The 20,799-nt window shown below is 41.1% G+C and overlaps 1 protein-coding gene across 5 annotated transcripts in view; it reads left to right on the top strand.

The window, feature by feature from the left end:
* Positions 1–20,799, top strand: part of XRCC5 (X-ray repair cross complementing 5) — a 99,462-nt gene that overhangs the window by 25,742 nt on the left and 52,921 nt on the right. For all 5 annotated transcript variants that reach the window (XM_032637361.1, XM_032637359.1, XM_032637360.1 and 2 more), the window contains 3 exons: positions 3,630–3,767; positions 4,631–4,721; positions 8,188–8,321. In XM_032637361.1, coding sequence (XP_032493252.1) covers positions 3,630–3,767; positions 4,631–4,721; positions 8,188–8,321 — 363 coding nt within the window. The remainder of the gene's footprint in view (positions 1–3,629; positions 3,768–4,630; positions 4,722–8,187; positions 8,322–20,799) is intronic.

The raw sequence follows: 20,799 nt of genomic DNA, 5'->3' as shown, positions 1-20,799 counted from the left end.
AATTAAGAGAAGAAAATGCTTGGCTCCCACTCAGTGTTAAATGGATTCATTAAAGCACAGTAGGTGTACGTGAATCCTCAAATTTGAGAATCCTAGTTCATGGATTTCTCCTGAATCAAATCCTAATGGGAATCAGGCAGTTCTAGTATCTATTGTGAACACAACTTAACTGCGTTTTTCACTTCTGCTGAGGTTTTAACTCCAACTTACTGTCCCTTTACCCAAAGAAAATTCTGATCACTTCATGTGATTGCTGGGTATGCAGTAAGGAAAGTCATATCACAAAGCTGTGTTGACACATATGATTCTCTAGACTTGCTGGCTCAGGTCAGGGCAGCATTGTGACTTGCATAATTCAAATCCAGCCTCATACAGACCCTATAGATCACAGGGTCACTTTGAGTCACTAAAGAAAAAAAAAACTTCATCTACTGATGGCAAAGGGCTACTCTTTGGTGTCAGTTCTTGATGTCATAGTCAAAGAATAATATTAACTAATTGGGGCTATGAGATAAGCAGGGGAGTAAAGAAACTATGTCATATGAGGACTTTGAGTAAAAGATTGCATGGAGAAGACTTGTGTAGGTAGGCAGGGGAGTAGGAGGGATGAGAGACAATAGCCTTCTTCAGATACTTAGAGGATTATCATATGGAATAGAAACTAAACTATGCTTCCTGCCAGAGGGTAAATTGGAACCAACAAGTGGTCATTTTGTTCAAGATGGAGAATTATTTTATCAACAAGGATTACTGTCTCCAGATGGATTGGTTCCTTGTGAGATGGTCAGATCCCCATTCCTGTAAGTTTCTAAGCAGAGTCTCTACCAATCAGATGTTAGGAAGGGAATTCCTTCATCATGTAGGTTGTTAAACTAGATGAATACTTTTGTTTTTCAGCTCAAATATTCTATGATTCTATGAATATATTCCTTTTTAAAAATGTTTTCTCTTGGGCTTCTCTAGTGGCACAGTGGTTGAGAGTCCGCCTGCCGGTGCAGGAGACATGGGTTCGTGCCCCGGTCTGGGAGGATCCCACATGCCGCGGAGCGGCTGGGCCCGTGAGCCATGGCCGCTGAGCCTGTGCATCCGGAGCCTGTGCTCTGCAATGGGAGAGGCCACAACGGTGAGAGGCCCACGTACCGCAAAAAAAAAAATGTTTTCTCTGGTCATTAGCATATAATTTTTTTTGTATGGAGAATCTACATTTTTATGTGCTGGTTTTCACTATGTGGAAGAGAACGGGAGAAGAGAAAGGGAAGGAAATGGAGCTTTAGTTGAGTTTCCCACAGGTGTAATATGGTGTTCTAGCTGCCACTCCGGACCCCATCCTTCCTTTTTTTTTTGCAGTACGCGGGCCTCTCACTGTTGTGGCCTCTCCCGTTGCAGAGCACAGGCTCCAGATCCGCAGGCTCAGCGGCCATGGCTCACGGGCCCAGCCGCTCCGTGGCATGTGGGATCTTCCCAGACCAGGGCACGAACCCGTGTCCCCTGCATCAGCAGGCAGACTCTCAACCACTGCGCCACCAGGGAAGCCCCATCCTTCCTTCTTTAAGTATCCCAGTTGGTCCTATCAAAGACACCTAAATAAAAACTTGCAAACAAATTGGAAGTAATCTCTTCTAATCACTTCTTCGTCGTGCTTATCTGGCCTCTCTTATGGGACTTGTTAGAATATATACATTCTGTACTTGGTACACATCTCATTTCTGCTAGTAAAGCAGCTCAGTGAGATCAGGGACTCAACTTTGTTTTCTTACATTGCCAAAGATAGTGCTTAGCCAAGAGTAGGTACAAAGTAAATATTCCTTGAATTGAACTGAAAAGGTAATCAATCTGTCATGAAATCTATAGAGGTTTTTGATGACTAGGTATTGATGTCATAGGTTTTTAGTGGAGGAGATTGAATACACATAGCTAACTTTGATAAAGGTTAGCTGTAACACTGAGAAAAGTACAAAGTTTTTGGGGAGTTATGGGGAGGGAGAGAGCTGAGTAAAGCAAATCTGAAATGGAGAGCTTGTCAATTTACTGGGCCTTGAAAATAGGTTAGAAGCTTGAGAGCCAGAGATTTGGAGAGAGCATTCTAGTGAGGAGGAAACTGTACAAGCAAAAAGCTCCCGAGTTGGGAGACTACAAAACTTGCCCGTGAATAATGATCAGCTCTACCAAGGCAGGGATAGAGGAACCCTTGGAGGTTTTTATGGAAGAGAGTGACGTGATCAGCTCTAGGAACAGAGGAGGCAGTGATGGAACAGAACAGATAAAATTTGAAAGACGGCATAGAGGTAGACTTGGTAGAGTGTGGTGAACACTTGAAGGTGAGGGGCTGTAGGCAGGCATCATCAGCTGTAGGGCTTCTCATTTGGTTGACTGGGAGGTGGTGTTAGTGGAAGCAGGGAGCACAGGAGGAGAAGAGGGGAAAGACAGGAAGCTTAGTTTTGGTCATGGATAGTTTGAGATACCTAAGATATAACTGTACGAGTTAATCTACCAGCTAGTGGGCAATATAAGCCTGGATCTCAAGAGAGTTTTTTTTTTAAATCTTTCTTTTTAAATATTTATTTATTTATTTTTGGCTGCATTGGTCTTCGTTGCTGCGCATGGGCTTTCTCTAGTTGGGGCGACTGGGGGCTGCTCTTTGTTGCGGTGCGCGGGCTTCTCATTGCGGTGGCTTCTCTTGTTGCAGGGCACGAGCTCTAGGCATGCAGGCTTCAATAGTTGTGGCATGCAGGCTCAGTAGTTGTGGCTTGCAGGCTGTAGAGCACAGGCTCAGTAGTTGTGGCGCACAGGCTTAGTTGCTCTGCGGCATGTGGCATCTTCCCGGACCAGGGCTCGAACCCGTGTCTCCTGCACTGGCAGGTGGATTCTTAAGCACTGCGCCACCAGGGAAGTCCCTTGGGAGAGTTTTAAAGCTGAATATACAGACTTTTGATTCATCAACTCATGGGACTGGATAAAATAAATAGTTGCGAAAGTAGAGTTTTAGAGTGAGAGGAGGAGAGAAAGGCTAAGAGCAGAATTTCAAGATTAGTTGGAAGAACAGAAGAGCTGGGGGAGGAGTGGTGTACAGAAGTAGAATAACAGGGCAGAGTGTTGCTTCTGAAGCCAAAGAAGGAGAAAGTGTAGAGAAAGAGAGATGGTCAGATGCTACTGATAGATCAAGCAAATAGAATGCGGACTAAGAGTTAGGCAATTTGGAGATCATGGGGGACTTCAGAGGATAATTTCAGTAAGGAAGTGGGTCAGTAGCTTGGTTAGATTGAAGAATAATTGTGTTCTAAGCAGTGAAACAGCAAGATTATTATTTCATGAAATGTAAAGATGAAGGGAAAGAAAGTTATAGATACTAATTTGTGGAGAGAGGGACAAAGAAAGGTTTTGTTTAGAGTGAGGGTGTGAATTCAGAGGAGAAGGAAAATTGAAGGAATGAGAGAATATAATGAAGAAAAGTTCCAGAAGAGGTACAGTAAATGTGATTAAATGCAGGTGTGTACAGTGTAGCCTTAAAGTGGTTAGAGGGGCACTTACAATCTAAAACAGGAAGAAAGCGAATAACCGTCTCGTAAGTATTGTGCTGTGAAAATCCTCACGTGTTTGATACGTGTTAACGCATGCATCTTTCTTGCTAGGCGGCAGCAGTTGCCCTTTCCTCCCTGATTCATGCTTTGGATGAATTGGACATGGTGGCCATAGTTCGATATGCTTATGATAGAAGAGCTAATCCTCAAGTTGGCGTGGCTTTTCCTTATATCAGGGACACCTATGAGGTAAACCTGAAAGTCTTTTATTCATATTAATTTTTTTCCCTTCAGTTCCTTTATAAACAATGCTTCTCAACTGTTAACGTGCATGAGAATTACTTGGCGGATCTTGTTAAAATGCAGTTTCTGATTTTGTAGGTCTGGGGTGGGGTCCTGAGATTCTGCATTTCTCACCAACTCCCACGTAATGCTGTTGCTGCTGGTCTGTGAACCACACTTTCAGATGCAGTGAAAGGACATGAATTATAAGAGGATGCAAAGAGCTTCTTATTAAATCAAATCAGTAAACGTTAACCGTGATCTTCTGTTTGCCCAGTCCAGGGACCTTCTCTCCATTCTCATCCTTCTTGACTTCTCAGAACCTAAAGGGAGTACAGATTACCTCCCTTTTTACAACAGCCTTTAGTGTGGATAAAGGTTGAGGGTGTGATTTTCTTGTGATCCTGGTGAAGTTCCGTTTTCCTAGGGCTCTCCTGTTTAAAATACAGGTCTAGATCCCTCGCCATTTCCCGTTTCTCAGAGAACTCACTGTAGCAGAAATGGAACGAGAAGGCAGATATCTTGACTTCCACATCAGCTTGCCAGTCACCTTGACTCTCTCATTTGTTGTGTTGGTCATGCATTTTGTAGATATTCTTTGATAGTCTTTCTTTTAAGCGTTTCTTTTATGTTTAATATTCTTTGTACTGTTTGCAGTTGTGTACAGCTAATCACAGAAATCGGAACACTTCATTCTCCATGTCCCAGACTTGAGCCGTCTGATTTTTGAAATCCTTTCGTTGTGCCACTTTCACAGTGTTTGAGATCAACTTTAAATTTTTTCCATTAATTCGGTTGTTTCTGTTTTTACCTCCACTCTTTCTCATTAGTGTTTAGTGTACGTACAGCTGCCTTTCATGGAAGACTTGCGGCAGTACATGTTTTCATCCTTGAAAAATAATAGGAAATGCACTCCCACAGGTGAGTTTATTTCCATTTTGCTCACTGATTGTCTCTAAACACAGATTGTTTTGGGGAAATCACCTGCCTTTAGTCATGGTTTGGGGCTAGGATTTCACAGGGTGGAGTTACAGTTGACCCTTGAACAATGAAGAGGTTAGGGGCACCACTCCCCCCAGTCGAAAGTCCACGTATAGCTTTACAGTTGGCCCTCGGTATCCATGGTTCTGTATCTGCAGATTCAACCAATCTCAGATTGTGTAGTAATGTACATATATACTTATAATCCACATATAAGTGTATCTGAGCACGTTGTTCAAGGGTCAACTGTAGTTGGATTCCAGTCACACTCATATATGGTAATGATGAAGGTGATTTTTTTCCAATAGCAGGGATAGTTTGCTCCAAACATTGTCTAGTTTCCCCCTTCTGACTTAGAGCTTGTATCTGGGGGGCAGCTTGCTGGAAATGGATGTACATTCTTTAATTGTGAGCAGAAGGTTTGCCCTCTACTGAAGTGAACTGACATGTGGTATCAAACCTGTGATTAGTGTCCTATGTAAAATACGATGTAACTTTAACCAGAAAGTGACAATGCTGTAGATGCCCTTTTCTCTTTGCCCTTTCTTCACAGTTTACATTATCAGTGCAAGTCCTGTTCCAGGAGTTACTGGGAGCTTAATGAGAAGAGGTCTTTATTAAGCATCTGACTGCAAATGTCAGGGTGCTACCCAGAGCGCTTCTCACACACAGATCCTGTCTTCCAGGAATCTCAGTTTACGACAGTTATCGTAAGATATACCAGTGGGCTGAATGTAGAGAACATACCAAAAGGAACACAGAATGATGAGTAGATGTTTTAGTTGACAAGTTGAAATCTGCATCAGTGTAGGATTAGGGAATTGTGAGGTGAGTCTCAGAACTGGGTGCCCTCTGTACATTGGGAGCGGTGTGCAGGGCAAAAGCTAAGAATCAAATGGGCCCCTAGGGCTTGTATCTTTACCTTCCAGAAATGAGTCTCTCTGCATCACGTGGAACCAGGCATGGACTTGAATGTGTAGAGGGTGCCAGCGTGTTACAGTATTCTGTCTCTTCCTCTCGGTAATTCCAAACTTTAAATGAGAAGAACATTTAAAGAAGAGAACTTTGTTGAGAGATTACCTTATAGATATAAATCACTCAGGATCTAAAACATTAAGTATTTTTCTATCTGTTGCTTTATATTGTGTGAGTTCTGTGACATTTTTGTTTGCATTTGCTCCATTGGAAAAACGGATCATTAAAATTGTTTGGCGTATTTCCCAAGTCAGCATTTATGTAGGGGTGTGTAATGCCAGCATAGTCTGGCCTGATACTAGCCTGTCATAGCAGATGGAAATCACCAAATATTCACCCACACAGGTACCACCTGCTTCCTATTACCGGGTGGACCCTGCAGTAGTCAGCTTGAGATGGTGCCTGAAACCTCCCTTGGAAACTCCAAAAATGGGACAGAAATGTCTCATGATAAATATCTGTATGCTCGTTCATTTTGTAGTAGCTGTCCAAAAGGGATATTTGAAAAGGTGAAGAATAGAAGCATAATGAACTTTTAGGAACTGCTTTCTCTTTTCTGCCTTTTGCCCAGTGACTGTGAATGATCCCAAAATTGCACTTCGGTTTTAATAGCTGAACTGCCATATGAATCAGCAGAATGAAAGTTACACGTGGCAGTTTAGGTAGAAACATTTTTGGGAGAGTTGCCTTTCATCCACATTGCTTTGGGCTGTGTTGTTTTCACTGACTTGGTAGATTTTTATCGGGGAGAACTTGCTTCCTATCTGGTATTAGACATAAAGAAGAGGACGTCATGTTTCTGCTCTCGAGGATCCTTAGAATTTGAATGGAGTGGGGTAAGACATGTATGCAGGACTTTTTTCCAAAGAAGACATACATACGCGTGGCCAACAGACACATGAAAAGATGCTCAGCATCACTAATCATTAGGGAAATGCAAATTAAAACCACACCTGTCAGAATAGCTATCATCAAAAAGACAACAAATAACATGTGTTTGCAAGGATGTGGAGAAAAGGGAACCCTTGAGCACTGTTGTTGGAATGTAAATTGGTACAACCACTATGGAAAACAGTATGGAAGTTTCCCAAAAAATTAAAAAATAGAACTACCATATGATCCAGCAGTTCTACTTCTGGGTATTTTCCCAAAGAAAACAAAAAAGACGAACTCAAAAAGATATATGCATGCCTATGTTCATTGCCACATTATTTACAGTAGTCAAGTTATGGGAGCAACCTAAGTGTCCATCAATAAATGAATGGACAAAGAAGATGTGATACACGTGCGCGCGCGCGCACACACACACACACACACACACACACAGAATGGAGTATTACTTAGCCATAAAAAAGAATGAAATCTTGCCATTTGCCACAACATGGATGGACCTAGAAGGTATTATTCTAGGTGAAATAAGTCCGACAGGGAAAGACAAATACCATATGATTTCACTTAAATGTGGAATCTAAAAACCAAAACGAATGAACGAATAAAACAGAAACAGACTCTTAGATACAGAGAACAAACTGGGGGGTTGCTAGAGTGGAGTGGAGTAAGGGGATGAGTGAAATAGGTGAGGGGGATTAAGAGGTACCAACTTCGAGTTATAAATAAGTCACAGGAATAAAATGTACAGCATGGGGAATATAGTCTATAATGTAATAACTTTGTATGGTGACAGATGGTAACTAGACTTATCATGTTGGTCATTTTGTAATGTATAGAAATATTGAATCACTACGTTGTACACCTGGAACTAACGTAGTGTTGTAGATCAATTATACTTCAATTAAAAAAAAGATTGAAAAAAAAGACATGCACACAGGTCTGTGTGATTAGCACCATGAGGTTTGTGAGAGAAACTCATTCATTGTGAAAGAACTCATTCTGACTTGGGGAGACTGTAAAGGAATCCACTCACTCTGGTCCAATGGCGTCTTCCTGTTAAGTTGGTATACTCTGATACAGGTAATGTTAAATCCTTATAAAGCTAATGCTTCATTTCCAAAGGCATTTTCCTTTTCTTTTTTAATGTTATTCTCCTTTGCCAGTTACCAGTTTTTTTAATGTCAACTCAATGAATACTGAGTATTTTGAATTAGCATATGGAAAGTGGGTTTTGTATGGCTCTGGTGCATTTCTCTTGAACAAACTCTTTTGCTTTGGTAGGATATTCCACTATCAAAAGTTCATTAGAGCTGGGAAGTACCTAAAAGACTAGCTACTCTAAATAGCTCTCTTTGCAAATAAGAAAACCAAGGCTCAAGTAAAGAAATGATTTGCATAACTAGAGAGTATTTTTGGCAGGGCCAGGACTGAATATCCTGCCAGTATTGCTGTGAATATCTGTGAATGGAAAGCATTTGTTTTGGAGACTAATGGAGGTAATCATTATTTCCTTTTGCTGCTCTGTTTATCCTTGTCTTAGAGGCGCAGTTGAGTGCTGTTGATGCTTTGATTGACTCCATGAGCTTGGTAAAGAAAGACGAAGAGGAGGGCACCATTGAAGACTTATTTCCAACCAGCAAAATCCCAAATCCTCAATTTCAGAGATTATTTCAGGTGAGAGAAGAACGGTGAACCAGTCATACTTTTTTTAGATGAAAGAGAGCTAAGTGAGAAGTTAGGGTAATTGGCTGGTCCCAATCAAACTGAGGGCTCAGTTGCTCTGTCTATTTAATGGAAGAATAACACCTTTCTCTACCTACTGAAAAAAGATTTAAAAAATACTCTGAGCTTTTAGAAAGAAAGAAGTAAAGTTAGGATGTTTTAAATTTTTTTTCTGGGAGAAGGCTAGATTTTTTTTTTTTTTAACAGGAGGGCTAAATAAAAAGCAGATTCTTCTTTTATGCTTTTTACTGGGTTTCTTCCTTTGTCTTATGTGAATGAGACTTTTCCTTGTTTTTTTTTTTTTAATATCCAAATAGGAGGGGGTTTTTTATGAACTGTGTAATATGTAACCACTATTAGGGAAGAAGTATTAGAGGTCAGAGAGGTTATAGTATGAACTTATTAAAGAGTAGCTAAAATAAAGAAAAATATAAATTTCTGAGTCTTGGTACAAAGGAACTAGAAGATGGACATTGGATTAAGGGAAGCTGGGTAACTTGACAAGAGAGCTGATTTGTGTGAAGGAAGGGGAGGGATGGACCAAGGATGAAGTGGTAGGGCTATCCCAACCCTGGAATAACCTGGTGAAAGCAGGACATAAGCTTCTCTGAACCCCACAAAGGTGAAAAAAATCACAAGCAGCTTTGCCAGGCAAACTTTTCCCCTCGGGCAATGGAGGGCCTACTGCTGTGGCAGGTGTGGGGAGGCGGGGAGGTGGGAAAGGAGGCTGCATGTTGGGGAGTTCCTTGATTGCCCCTTTTGACTCATTTCTCAAAGCATCCTTAACTAACTCAAGTCCGTGTTAGAGCCTGTTGTGATTTTGAGGGATCTTCTACTCAGAAGAAACTGCCTGGTTTTTTGATGTTTGTAATTTTAAAAAAATCTTTTTTTCTAAAATCAGAACTATGAAGATTAACAGGTCAAGACCTGACTCAGTGAATACTTTCGTATTCTAAGCGTAATCAAGTATAAATTACTTGTATACATTTCTTTGAGGTTTTTGACAAGTAGACTTCAAGACCTGAAGGCCTTTGCCATTTGTAGAGAAGGGAGGAGCAGACTAGTTGTGGAAACCTTGCAAAAACAGGTCACTATGGTGAAAAGTAGAAACTTCTAATACTTGGCAGATACCAAGGGTAGGTACTATTATCTTCAACAAATATTTGTTGTATTAATGAACAGATGCAAGCCATAAGTGCAGGCATTGTTATCTTTTTTCATTATTATCTTTTAAAGCTTTAAGAACTGGCAACTTTGATTTTTACAACCTACCAACTTTGTTTTCTTTTGTAGGGGAGAGTTTTTCTTTTTTTTCTTTTTTTTTTTAACATCTTTTTTGGAGTATGATTGCTTTACAATGTTGTGTTAGTTTCTGCTGTGTAGCAAAGTGAATCACCTATATGTATACATATATCCCCATATCCCCTCCCACTTGCGTCTCCCTCTCACCCTCCCTATCTCACCCATCTAGGTGGTCACAAAGCACCTAGCGAGCTGATCTGCCTATGTGATGCAGCTGCTTCCCACTAGCTATGTATTTTACGTTTGGTAGTGTATATATGTCAGCGCTACTCCCTCACTTCGTCCCAGCTTACCCTTCCCCATCTCTGTGTCCTCAAGTCCGTTCTCTACATCTGTATCTTTATTCCTGTCCTGTCCATAGGTTCATCAGAACCATTTTTAATTTTTAGATTCCATATATATGTGTTAGCATGCAGTATGTGTTTTTCTCCTTCTGACTTACTTCACTCCGTGTGACAGACTCTAGGTCCATCCACCTCACTACATATAACTCAATTTCGTTTCTTTTTATGGCTGAGTAATATTCCGTTGTATATATGTGCCACATCTTCTTCATCCATTCCTCTGTCGATGAACCCTTAGGTTGCTTCCATGTCCTGGCTATTGTAAATAGTGCTGCAATGAACATCGTGGTACATGACTCGTTTTGAATTACTGCTTTCTCAGGGTATATGCCCAGTAGTGGAATTGCTGGGTCATGTGGTATTAGTTTTTTAAAGGAAACTCCATACTGTTCTCCATATTGGCTGTATCAATTTACATTCCCACCAACAGTGCAGGAAGGTTCCTTTTTTTCCACACCGTCTCCAGCATTTATTGTTTGTAGATTTTTTGATGATGGCCATTCTGACTGGTGTGAGATGATACCTCATTATAGCTTAGATTTGCATTTCTCTAATGATTAGTGATATTGAGCATCCTTTCATGTGTTTGTTGGCAATCTATATATCTTCTTTAGGGAAATGTCTGTTTAGGTCCTCTGCCTGTTTTTGGATCAGGTTGTTTTTTTGATATTGAGCTGCATGAGCTGCTTGTATATTTTGTTGATTAATCCTTTGTCAGTTCCTTCGTTTGCAAGTATTTTCTCCCATTCTGAGGGTTGTCTTCTGGTCTTGTTTATGGTTTCCTCTGCTGTGCAAAAGCTTTTGAGTTTCCTTATGTCCCATTTGTTTATTTTTGTTTTTATTTCCATTTCTCTAGGTGGTGGGTCGAAAAGGAACTTGCTGTGATTTATGTCATAAAGTGTTCTGCCTGTGTTTTCCTCTTAAGAGTATTATACTGTCTGGCCTTACATTTAGGTCTTTAATCCATTTTGAGTTTATTTTTGTGTATGGCGTTAGGGAGTGTTCTAATTTCATTCTTTGACATGTAGCTCTCCAGTTTTCCCAGCACCACTGATTGAAGAGGCTGTCTTTTCTGCATTGTATATTCTTGCCTCCTTTATCAAGGATAAGATGACCCTATGTGTGTGGGTTTATCTCTGGGCTTTTTATCCTGTTCCATTCATCTATATTTTTGTTTTTGTGCCAGTACCATACTGTCTTGATTACTGTAGCTTGGTAGTATAGTCTGAAGTCCTGGAGCCTGATTCCTCCAGCTCTGTTTTTCTTTCTCAAGATTGCTTTGGCCATTCGGGGTCTTTTGTGTTTCCATACAAATTGTGAAATTTTTTGTTCTAGTTCTGTGAAAAATGCCATTGGTAGTTTGATAGGGACACTGAATCTGTAGATTGCTTTGGGGAGTATAGTCATGTTCACAATATTGATTCTTCCAATCCAAGAACATGGTATATCTCTCCATCTGTTTGTATTGTCTTTTTTTTTCTCTTTAAAAACTTTAGTGGGCTTCCCTGGTGGTGCAGTGGTTGAGAGTGCCTGCCGATGCAGGGGACACGGGTTCGTGCCCCGCTCTGGGAGGATCCCACATGCCGCGGAGTGGCTGGGTCCATGAGCCATGGCTGCTGAGCCTGCGCGTCCGGAGCCTGTGCTCCGCAATGGGAGAGGCCACAACAGTGAGAGGCCCACGTACTGCAAAAAAAAAAAAAAAACTTCAGCAAAATTTATTTGCATACAGAGTGCTCATTAAACTTTTTTTTAATTTTTTTCATTAAAACAGTCCACACCCTTTGTTGACACTGGTTTCTGTTGTTCTAAGTACTTGAAAACAACAAATGGCATTTTCTTAATTAAGAGAATTTTTATTAACACAAGTTGCCTTTGCATGTACAGTCCAGTTTATTGAGGTTTTGTCCTGCGTAGGCTCAGAGTCGGAAGGTCTAGTGTTCTGCCTTCTGGCAGGGAAGATGTTTGTATCATCTTTAATTTCTTTCATCAATGTCTTATAGTTTTCTGCATACAGGTCTTTTGTCTCCTTAGATAGGTTTATTCCTAGGTATTTTATTCATTTTGTTGCAGTGGTAAATGGGATTGTTTCCTTAATTTCTCTTTCTGATTTTTCATTATTAGTGTATGAGAATGCAAGAGATTTCTGTGCATTAATTTTGTATCCTTCCACTTTAACAAATTCATTGATTAGCTCTAGTAGTTATCTGGTAGCATCTTTAGGATTCTCTATGTATAGTATCATGTCATCTGCAAACAGTGACAGTTTTACTTCTCGTTTTCCAATTTGGATTCCTTTTATTTCTTTTTCTTCTCTGATTGCTGTGGCTAAAACTTCCAAAACTATGTTAAATAATAGTGGTGAGAGTGGGCAACATTGTCTTTTTCCTGATCTTAGAGGAAATGGGTTCAGTTTTTCACCACTGAAAATGATGTTGGCTGTGGGTTTGTCATATATGGCCTTTATTATGTTGAGGTAGTTTCCCTCTATACCTACTTTCTGGAGAGTTTTTATCACAAATGGGTGTTGAATTTTGTTGAAAGCTTTTTCTGCATCTATTGAGATGATCATATGGTTTTTCTCCTTCAATTTGTTAATATGGTGTATCACATTGATTTATTTGCATATACTGAAGAATCCTTGCATTCCTGGGATAAACCCCACTTGATCATGGTGGATGATCCTTTTAATGTGCTGTTGGATTCTGTTTGCTAGTATTTTTGTTGAGAATTTTTACATCTGTGTTCATCAGTGATATTGGCCTGTAGTTTTTTTTGTGACATCTTTGTCTGGTTTTGGTATCAGGGTGATGGTGACCTCGTAGGATGAGTTTGGGAGTGTTCCTCCCTCTGCTATATTTTGGAAGAGTTTGAGAAGGATAGGTGTTAGCTCTTCTCTATATGTTTGATAGAATTCTCCTGTGAAGCCATCTGGTCCTGGGCTTTTGTTTGTTGGAAGATTTTTAATCACAGTTTCAATTTCAGTGCTTGTGGTTGGTCTGTTTATATTTTCTGTTTCTTCCTGGTTCAGTCTTGGAAGGTTGTACTTTTCTAAGATTTTGTCCATTTCTTCCAGGTTGTCCATTTTATTGGCATATAGTTGCTTGTAGTAATCTCATGATCCTTTGTATTTCTGCAGTGTCAGTTGTTACTTCTTCATTTCTAATTCTATTGATTTGAGTCTTCTCCCTCTTTATCGGTGAGTCTGGCTAATGGTTTATCAATTTTGTTTATCTTCTCAAAGAACCAGTTTTAGTTTTATTGATCTTTGCTATCATTTCCTTCATTTCTTGTTCATTTATTTCTAATCTGATCTTTATGATTTCTTTCCTTCTGCTAACTTTTAGGGTTTTTTTGTTCTTCTTTCTCTAATTACTTTAGGTGTAGCGTTAGGTTGTTTGAGATGTTTCTTATTTCTTGAGGTAGGATTGTATTGCTATAAACTTCCCTCTTAGAACTGCTTTTGCTGCATCCCATAGGTTTTGGGTCATTGTGTTTTCATTGTCATTTGTTTCTAGGTATTTTTTGATTTCCTCTTTGATTTCTTCAGTGATCTCTTGGTTATTTAGTAGTGTATTGTTTAGCCTCCATGTGTTTGTATTTTTTACAGTTTTTTTTTCCTGTAATTTATGTCTAGTCTCATAGCAGTGTGGTCAGAAAAGATACTTGATACGATTTCAATTTTCTTAAATTTACCAAGGCTTGATTTGTGACCCAACATATGATCTGTCCTGGAGAATGTTCCATGAGCACTTGAGAAGAAAGGGTATTCTGTTGTTTTTGGATGGAATGTCCTATAAACATCAGTTAAGTCCCTCTTGTTTAATGTGTCATTTAAAGCTTGTGTTTCCTTATTTATTTTCATTTTTGGTGATCTGTCCATTGGTGAAAGTGGGGTATTAAAGTCCCCCACTGTTATCATGTTACTGTCGATTTCTCCTTTTATGGCTGTTAGCATTTGCCTTATGTATTAAGGTGCTCCTGTGTTGGGTGCATAAATATTTACAATTGTTGTATCTTCTTCTTGGATTTATCCCTTGATCATTATGCAGTGTTCTTCTTTGTTTCTTGTAACAGTGTTTATTTTAAAGTCTATTTTGTCTGATATGAGAATTGCTGCTCCAGCTTTCTTTTGATTTCCATTTGCATGGAATATCTTTTTCCATCCCTTCACTTTCAGTCTGTATGTGTCCCTAGATCTGAAGTGAGTCTCTTGTATACAGTATGTATATGGATCTTGTTTTTGTATCCATTGACCGTCTATGTCTTTTGGTTGGAGCATTTAATCCATTTACATTTAAGGTAATTATTGATATGTATGTTCCTATTACCATTTCTTAATTGTTTTGGGTTTGTTTTTGTAGGTCTTTTCCTTCCCTTGTGTTTCCTGCCTAGAGAAGTTCCTTTAGCATTTGTTGTAAAGCTGGTTTGGTTATGCTGAATTCTCTTAGCTTTTGCTTGTCTGTAAAGGTTTTAATTTTTCCATCACATCTGAATAAGATCCTTGCTGGGTAGAGTAATCTTGGTTGTAGGTTTTTCCCTTTCATCACTTTAAATAGGTCCTTCTACTCCCTTGTGGCTTGCAGAGTTTCTGCTGGAAGATCAGCTCTTAACCTTATGGGGATTCCCTTGTATGTTATTTGTTGCTTTTCCCTGCTGCTTTTAATATTTTTTCTTTGTATTTAACTTTTGATAGTTTGATTAGTATGTGTCTTGGCATGTTTCTCCTTGGATTTATCCTGTATGGGACTCTCTGTGCTTCCTGGACTTGATTGACTATTTCCCCTCCCATGTTAGGGAAGTTTTCAACTATCATCTCTTCAAATAGTTTCTCAGACCCTTTCTTTTTCTCTTTTTCTCCTGAGACCACTATAATTCAAGTGTTGGTGCATCTTATGTTGTCCCAGAGGTGTCTGGGACTGTCCTGAATTCTTTTCATTTTTTTTCTTTATTCTGCTCTGCAGTAGTTATTTTTATCTTCCAGGTCACCTATCCGTTCTTCTGCCTCAGTTATTCTGCTATTGACTCCTTCTAGAGAATTTTTAATTTTATTTATTGTGATGTTCATTATTGTTTTTCTTCTGGGTCCATGTTAAATGTTACTTGTATTTTCTTCATTCTATTTCCAAGCATTTGGATCATGTTTACTATCATTACTCTGAATTCTTTTTCTGGTAGACTGCCTATTTTCTCTTCATTTGTTTGGTCTCTTGGGTTTTTACCTTGCTCCTTCATCTGCTGTTTATTTCTCTGTCTTTTCATTTTGTTTAACTTACTGTGTTTGGGGGCTCCTTTTCACAGGCTGCAGGTTTGTAGTTCCCATTGTTTTTGGTGTCTGCCCCCAGTGGGTAAGGTTGGTTCAGTGGCTTGGGTAGGCTTCCTGGTGGAGGGAATTGGTGCCTGTGTTCTGTTGGGTGGGGCTGGATCTTATGTTTCTGGTGGGCAGGGCTGCGTCTGGTGGTGTGTTTTGGGGTGTCTGTGAACTTAATATGATTTTAGGCAGCCTTTCTGCTAATGGGTGAGGTTGTTTTCCTGTCTTACTAGTTGTTTGGCATGGGGCGTCCAGCGCTGGAGTTTGCTGGCCGCTGGGTGGAGCGGGGTCTTAGCATTGAGACGGAGATCTCTGGGAGAGCTCTGGTCGATTGATAATTACGTGGGGCTGGGAGGTCTCTGCTGGTCCAGTGTCCTGAACTCGGCTCTCCCACCTCAGAGGCTCAGGCCTGACACCAGACCGGAGCACCAAGACCCTGTCAGCCACACGGCTCAGAAGACAAGGGAGAAAAAAAGAAGGGAAAATCAATCAGTCAGTCAATCAATAAAATTTTTTTAATTATTAAAATAATAAAAAATAATTTAAATAAAGGAAGAGAGCAACCAAACCAATAAACAAATCCACCAGTGATAACAAGTGCTAAAAGCTAAACTAATGTAAACATAAAAATCAGAAACAAATCAGTTGCAGACAGAAAACCCAAGTCTGCAGTTGCTCCCAAAGTCCACCTCCTCAATTTGGGATGATTCGTTGTCTATTCAAGTATTCCACAGATGCAGCATACCTCAAGTTGACCATGGAGATTTAATCCGCTGCTCCTGAGGCTGCTGGGAGAGATTTCCCTTTCTCTTCTTTGTTCGCACAGCTCCTGGGGTTCAGCTTTGGATTTGGCCCCGCCTCTGTGTGTAGGTCGCCTTCAGGCATCTTTTCCCATCCAGACAGGACGGTGTTAAAGCAGCGGCTGATTAGGGGGCTCTGGTTCACTCATGCTGGGGAGAGGGAGGGGTACAGTAGTTATAATTGGAATGCGGGGCGAGCCTGCGGCGGCAGAGGCCAGTGTGACATTGCACCAGCCTGAGGCACGCCGTCTGTTCTCCCGGGTAAGTTGTCCCTGGGTCACGGGACCCTGGCAGTGGCGGGCTGCACAGGCTCCTGGGGGGTTGGGGGTGTGGATAGTGACCTATGCCTGCACACGGGATTCTTGGTGGCTGCAGAAGCAGCGTTAGTGTTTCATGCCCATCTCTGGGGTCTGAGCTGACAGCCGCGGCTCACACCCTTCTTTGGAGCTCGTTTAGGCGGTGCTCTGCCTTCTGTTGGCAGACGGGGAAGGAATCCCCTCTCCTCACGCACCGCAAAACAACAGTTTCTTGCCTCTCTGGCAGGTGCAGACTTTTTCCCAGACTCCCACCCGGCTAGCTGTGGCGCACCAGCCCCCTTCAGGCTGTGTTCACGCCTCCAACCCCAGTCCTCTCCCTGGGATCCGACCTCTGAATCCTGAGCCTCAGCTCCCAGCCCCTACCTGTCCCAGCGGGTGAGCAGACAAGCCTCTCGGGCTGGTGAGAGCTGGTCGGCACCGATCCTCTGTGCGGGACTCTCTCCACTTTGCTCTCTGCACCCCTGTTGCTGCGCTCTCCTCCGTGGCTCCGAAGCTTCCCCCCACCACCCCCCGCCCCCCGTCTCTGCCAGTGAAGGGGCTTCCTAGTGTGTGGAAACCTTTCCTCCTTTACAGCTCCCTCCCACTGGTGCAGGTCCTGTCCCTATTCTTTTGTCTCTTTTTTTTTTTCTTTTGCCCTACCCAGGTACGTGGGGAGTTTCTTGCCTTTTGGGAGGTCTGAGGTCTTCTGCCAGCATTCAGTAGGTGTTCTGTAGGACCTGTTCCACATGTAGATGTATTTCTGATTTATTTGTGGGGAGGAGGGTGATCTCGCATCTTATTCCTCCACCGTCTTGAAGGTCCCCCTCGGAGAGTTGTTAACATGGCCTATCTGTATAAAGAAGTATCATTGCTAGGGTATATATAAATTGAATTCACTTTTTCTAAAACAAATACTTATTGAGTACTAACAATGTATCACGTGCTGGTGATACTATGAGCTCATTACCTGAAAGGACCCCTCCAGAGGAGTGAGAGGAGAAGAGAGAGATAAAACCAATAGGCACAATAGTGGTGGGTACAAAATACTGTGGGAATGAGAGGAAAGAGAGATTCTTGCAGGTGAGTGACTTCAGGAAGATTTCATTTAGGAATAAAGGCAATGTGTGATGTGCTGTGGGCATGCCAGGCAAAAGAAGTAGCACATGCAAAAGCAAGAAAACACAAAGAAGTGTGATGTATTTAGGGATCCACAAATAGTTCCATTTGGCTGGCGAATAGGCTCTATGGGAAAATGGTGGAAAAGGTAGCAGGTAGCAGACAGGTCATGAAGAGCCAGTAGTTTTTATTTTATCCTGTAGGCAGTGGGTAATCACTAAAGGATTTTGTCAGCAGGCGGGTGACATGATTTTTAGAAAATAGGTCTGATGGTGGCATGGGAAATGGACTAGAGACCAGTTAGGAAACCTGCAGTGGCCCCCAGGAAGGCTTGAATTAAAGCAGTGATGGAGAGTGGAGAGGAGAAAATTTAGAAGGTAAAGTAGATAGGACTTAAGGGACTGGATGGTGGTTGATGAGAAATAGGAATTGAAGATAACAGAATCCTAGCTTGGATGACAGGAAGGATGATGTCACCATTAATTATGATAAGGAATATAGAATGAACAGACAGAAAAGGTAATTCATGTATTCTTGCAAGTGTTAAATTTGAGTTATCTGTTGGCTGTCCCAGTACAGACACTCAGTGGGAAGTTGGAAATAGGGGTGCAGAGCCCAGGAGAGCGTTCAGGACTAAATGTATAGATTTGAGTGTCCTCCTCCTTTAGGTAGAAACAGAAGTGAATGAGGTCACCTGGGAGAGTCTGTTGAGTGAGGAGGAGGGAGAATGAAGTCCTGAACACCACCGTGATTGGACAATTAGGGACAGACAGAAAAGCTGCCAGAAATGAAACAGTGTTCCTACCTCCACCCTCCCCAAAAGGTCAGAGAGACAGAAAGAACTAGAAGAGTGTTGGAAAGGAAAGAATCACAAATCAGACGTTGCACAGTGGTGAAGAGAGCTGAGCCTGGCAAAGGGCCTTTGGGGTTTGTAGTGAAGTCTTTGATGACTTTGAGGGCCCAGTTGGAGTAGAGTGATGGGGCGTTAGCCAGATTACAGTACCTGTAGGAGAAACCTTTACTGATGAAGGGAAGAGAGAGAGAGAGGATCCAGGAAGCTACAGGAGGATGTAGGACCCAGGAAGACTTTTTTTTTTTTCTTTTAAAATAGCTATAAATAAGAGTAAATGAACTGGGAGTAGGGGGCAGAAGGAGGGAGAGGTTAGTAATCAACTTGTTGGCAAGAGGTTAATTTAATTCTAATTTTGGAAAGAAATGCTGAAAAATATGTCTTTTGTCAAGTGTACAGTTAATACTCCCTTTTAAATAATTGATACTGGGTTGCTGAAATCAACATATTATTAACTTACGAGCTAGCCACGGTGGCCTGCAGTTTTTTCTCTAGTCTTTTTCAAATTGTAAAAATCACATCAAGGAAAACGGTTGCTTAAAGGAGAAATTAAGTAGTTTGAGGACTGAGATCTCAGCTTCTCAGCTACTAAAAAGTGTCACTTTCTCATAACCTTTTTTTTTAATGAATTGGAATTTTTTTGATTGAATTTTTATCCTACTTAGCTTTATCTAAAATGTGGCCTTTAAGAAAATATGAGAGGGTGATGCTTTAGAACATCTCTTGTGGGTCCCTTATTACTGACTTATGGGTGATGACACTATTTGAAAGAATTGCCTGGAATTCAGAGTTCTTTTCCCACAAATGTCACTTGGATATCAGAGATAGAATCTCCCAGAGTGTTTGCGAGGTAGTCTGCTATGTTGGGTGTTGGATTTCTGCTTACATATTTAGGGCTTTGTAAGCTGTTTTTGGTATTTTATTATTGTTTTTAATATAAATTTATTTATTTTTGGCTGCATTGGGGTCTTCGATGCTGCACGCACGCTTTCTCTAGTTGCAGCGAGCGGGGGCTACTCTTCGTTGTGGTGCGCTGGCTTCTCATTGCGGTGGCTTCTCTTGTTGCAGAGCACGGGCTCTAGGTGCACAGGCTTCAGTAGTTGTGGCACGTGGGCTTAGTAGTTGTGGCGCATGGGCTTAGTTGCTCCGCGGCATGTGGGATCTTCCCAGACCAGGGCTCGAACTCATGTCCCCTGCACTGGCAGGCGGATTCTTAACCACTGCGCCACCAGGGAAGTCCTGTTTTGGGTATTTTAATAACTGACCTGAAGGTGAGCGCTGTGAATTGCAAATTATGTATTAGAAGGTTGGGGTAGATTCACAGGGTTTGGGATCTTTTTGGTTTCCCCTTTTGCTTTACATTAAACAGGCCTAATGTCATTGATGCTCCAGGGAAAGTAGAGTAATTATGGAAAAGGAAAGCAGGAGTCAGGCTCTGAAACAATGAATTTACTAGGAGAAGGAAGGCTTGGGGTTGGTCTCTTGAAATCGGGAGCAGAACATGAAATTTCTAGAGGAAATTGCTATTTAATACATACTTCAGGGTTTTCTGAATTTGTAGAACATTGACTCTTCGATGACATTTACTGTTTAAGCCCAAGTATCTTTATTTTTTTAGAACCGAGAAGTCTAGCTTCCATTTTTACAGGGCATGAAAACAATCCATGGAGTAGTTTAAATCATATACCTTGTGATATGAAACAGTAATTTTAAAATTGCAGGAGCTATTCAGCTCCATTTTTTTCTTTACAATTACTAACATATAAATTGTTCAAAGGTGGGAATAGGAGCCTTGTTCTCCAACCTAATTTTGGAATTATCCTCTAGCAAGGGGAGTAAAACATCAATGAATTGAGAGTTTCATTTTTTTTCTTTTTTTCTTAACGGTTATCTCATTTTTTGATTACATTCCTACACTCCTTTTAGAATACTTACTTTTCTGGGCAGATAACACTACTGCCAAGGCCTGGTAGTCTGAAAGCAGTGTCAGTGATTGAATGGGAGTGGCTTGCGGTCCGGATCTCCACCTGTGTAAGCAGTGGAGAACCTGCCCTGGCTTGATCTTGGCCCCACTCCTGGTGCTGCTTCCTGACACCTCTGTCACCTCTTCTGTAGAGTTCTGAGAAAGAGCGCTTTATTCACTCAGCCAGTACCTTTTGGGTGCTTATCATGTGTGGGGTGCTCTTTTCAGTACTTGGAATTCAGCAGTAGACAAGACAAACAAGATCTCTACTTTCAAGGGGTAAGTGGAGGTAACAAAAGATAAACTAAAAAATTGGTGAGATAATTTTAGATAATGATAAATACTATAAGAAATATAAGACAAGTTTAATGATAGAGAATGACAGGGTGGTAACATGGGGGTAAAGGGCTCCTTCATACGGTGTCAGGGAAATCCTCTCAGAAGAGATGAT

This window comes from Phocoena sinus, chromosome 7 (assembly GCF_008692025.1).
Source record: "Phocoena sinus isolate mPhoSin1 chromosome 7, mPhoSin1.pri, whole genome shotgun sequence".
Classification (NCBI taxonomy): Eukaryota; Metazoa; Chordata; class Mammalia; order Artiodactyla; family Phocoenidae; genus Phocoena; species Phocoena sinus.
This window is presented reverse-complemented; position numbering and strand designations above follow the sequence as displayed.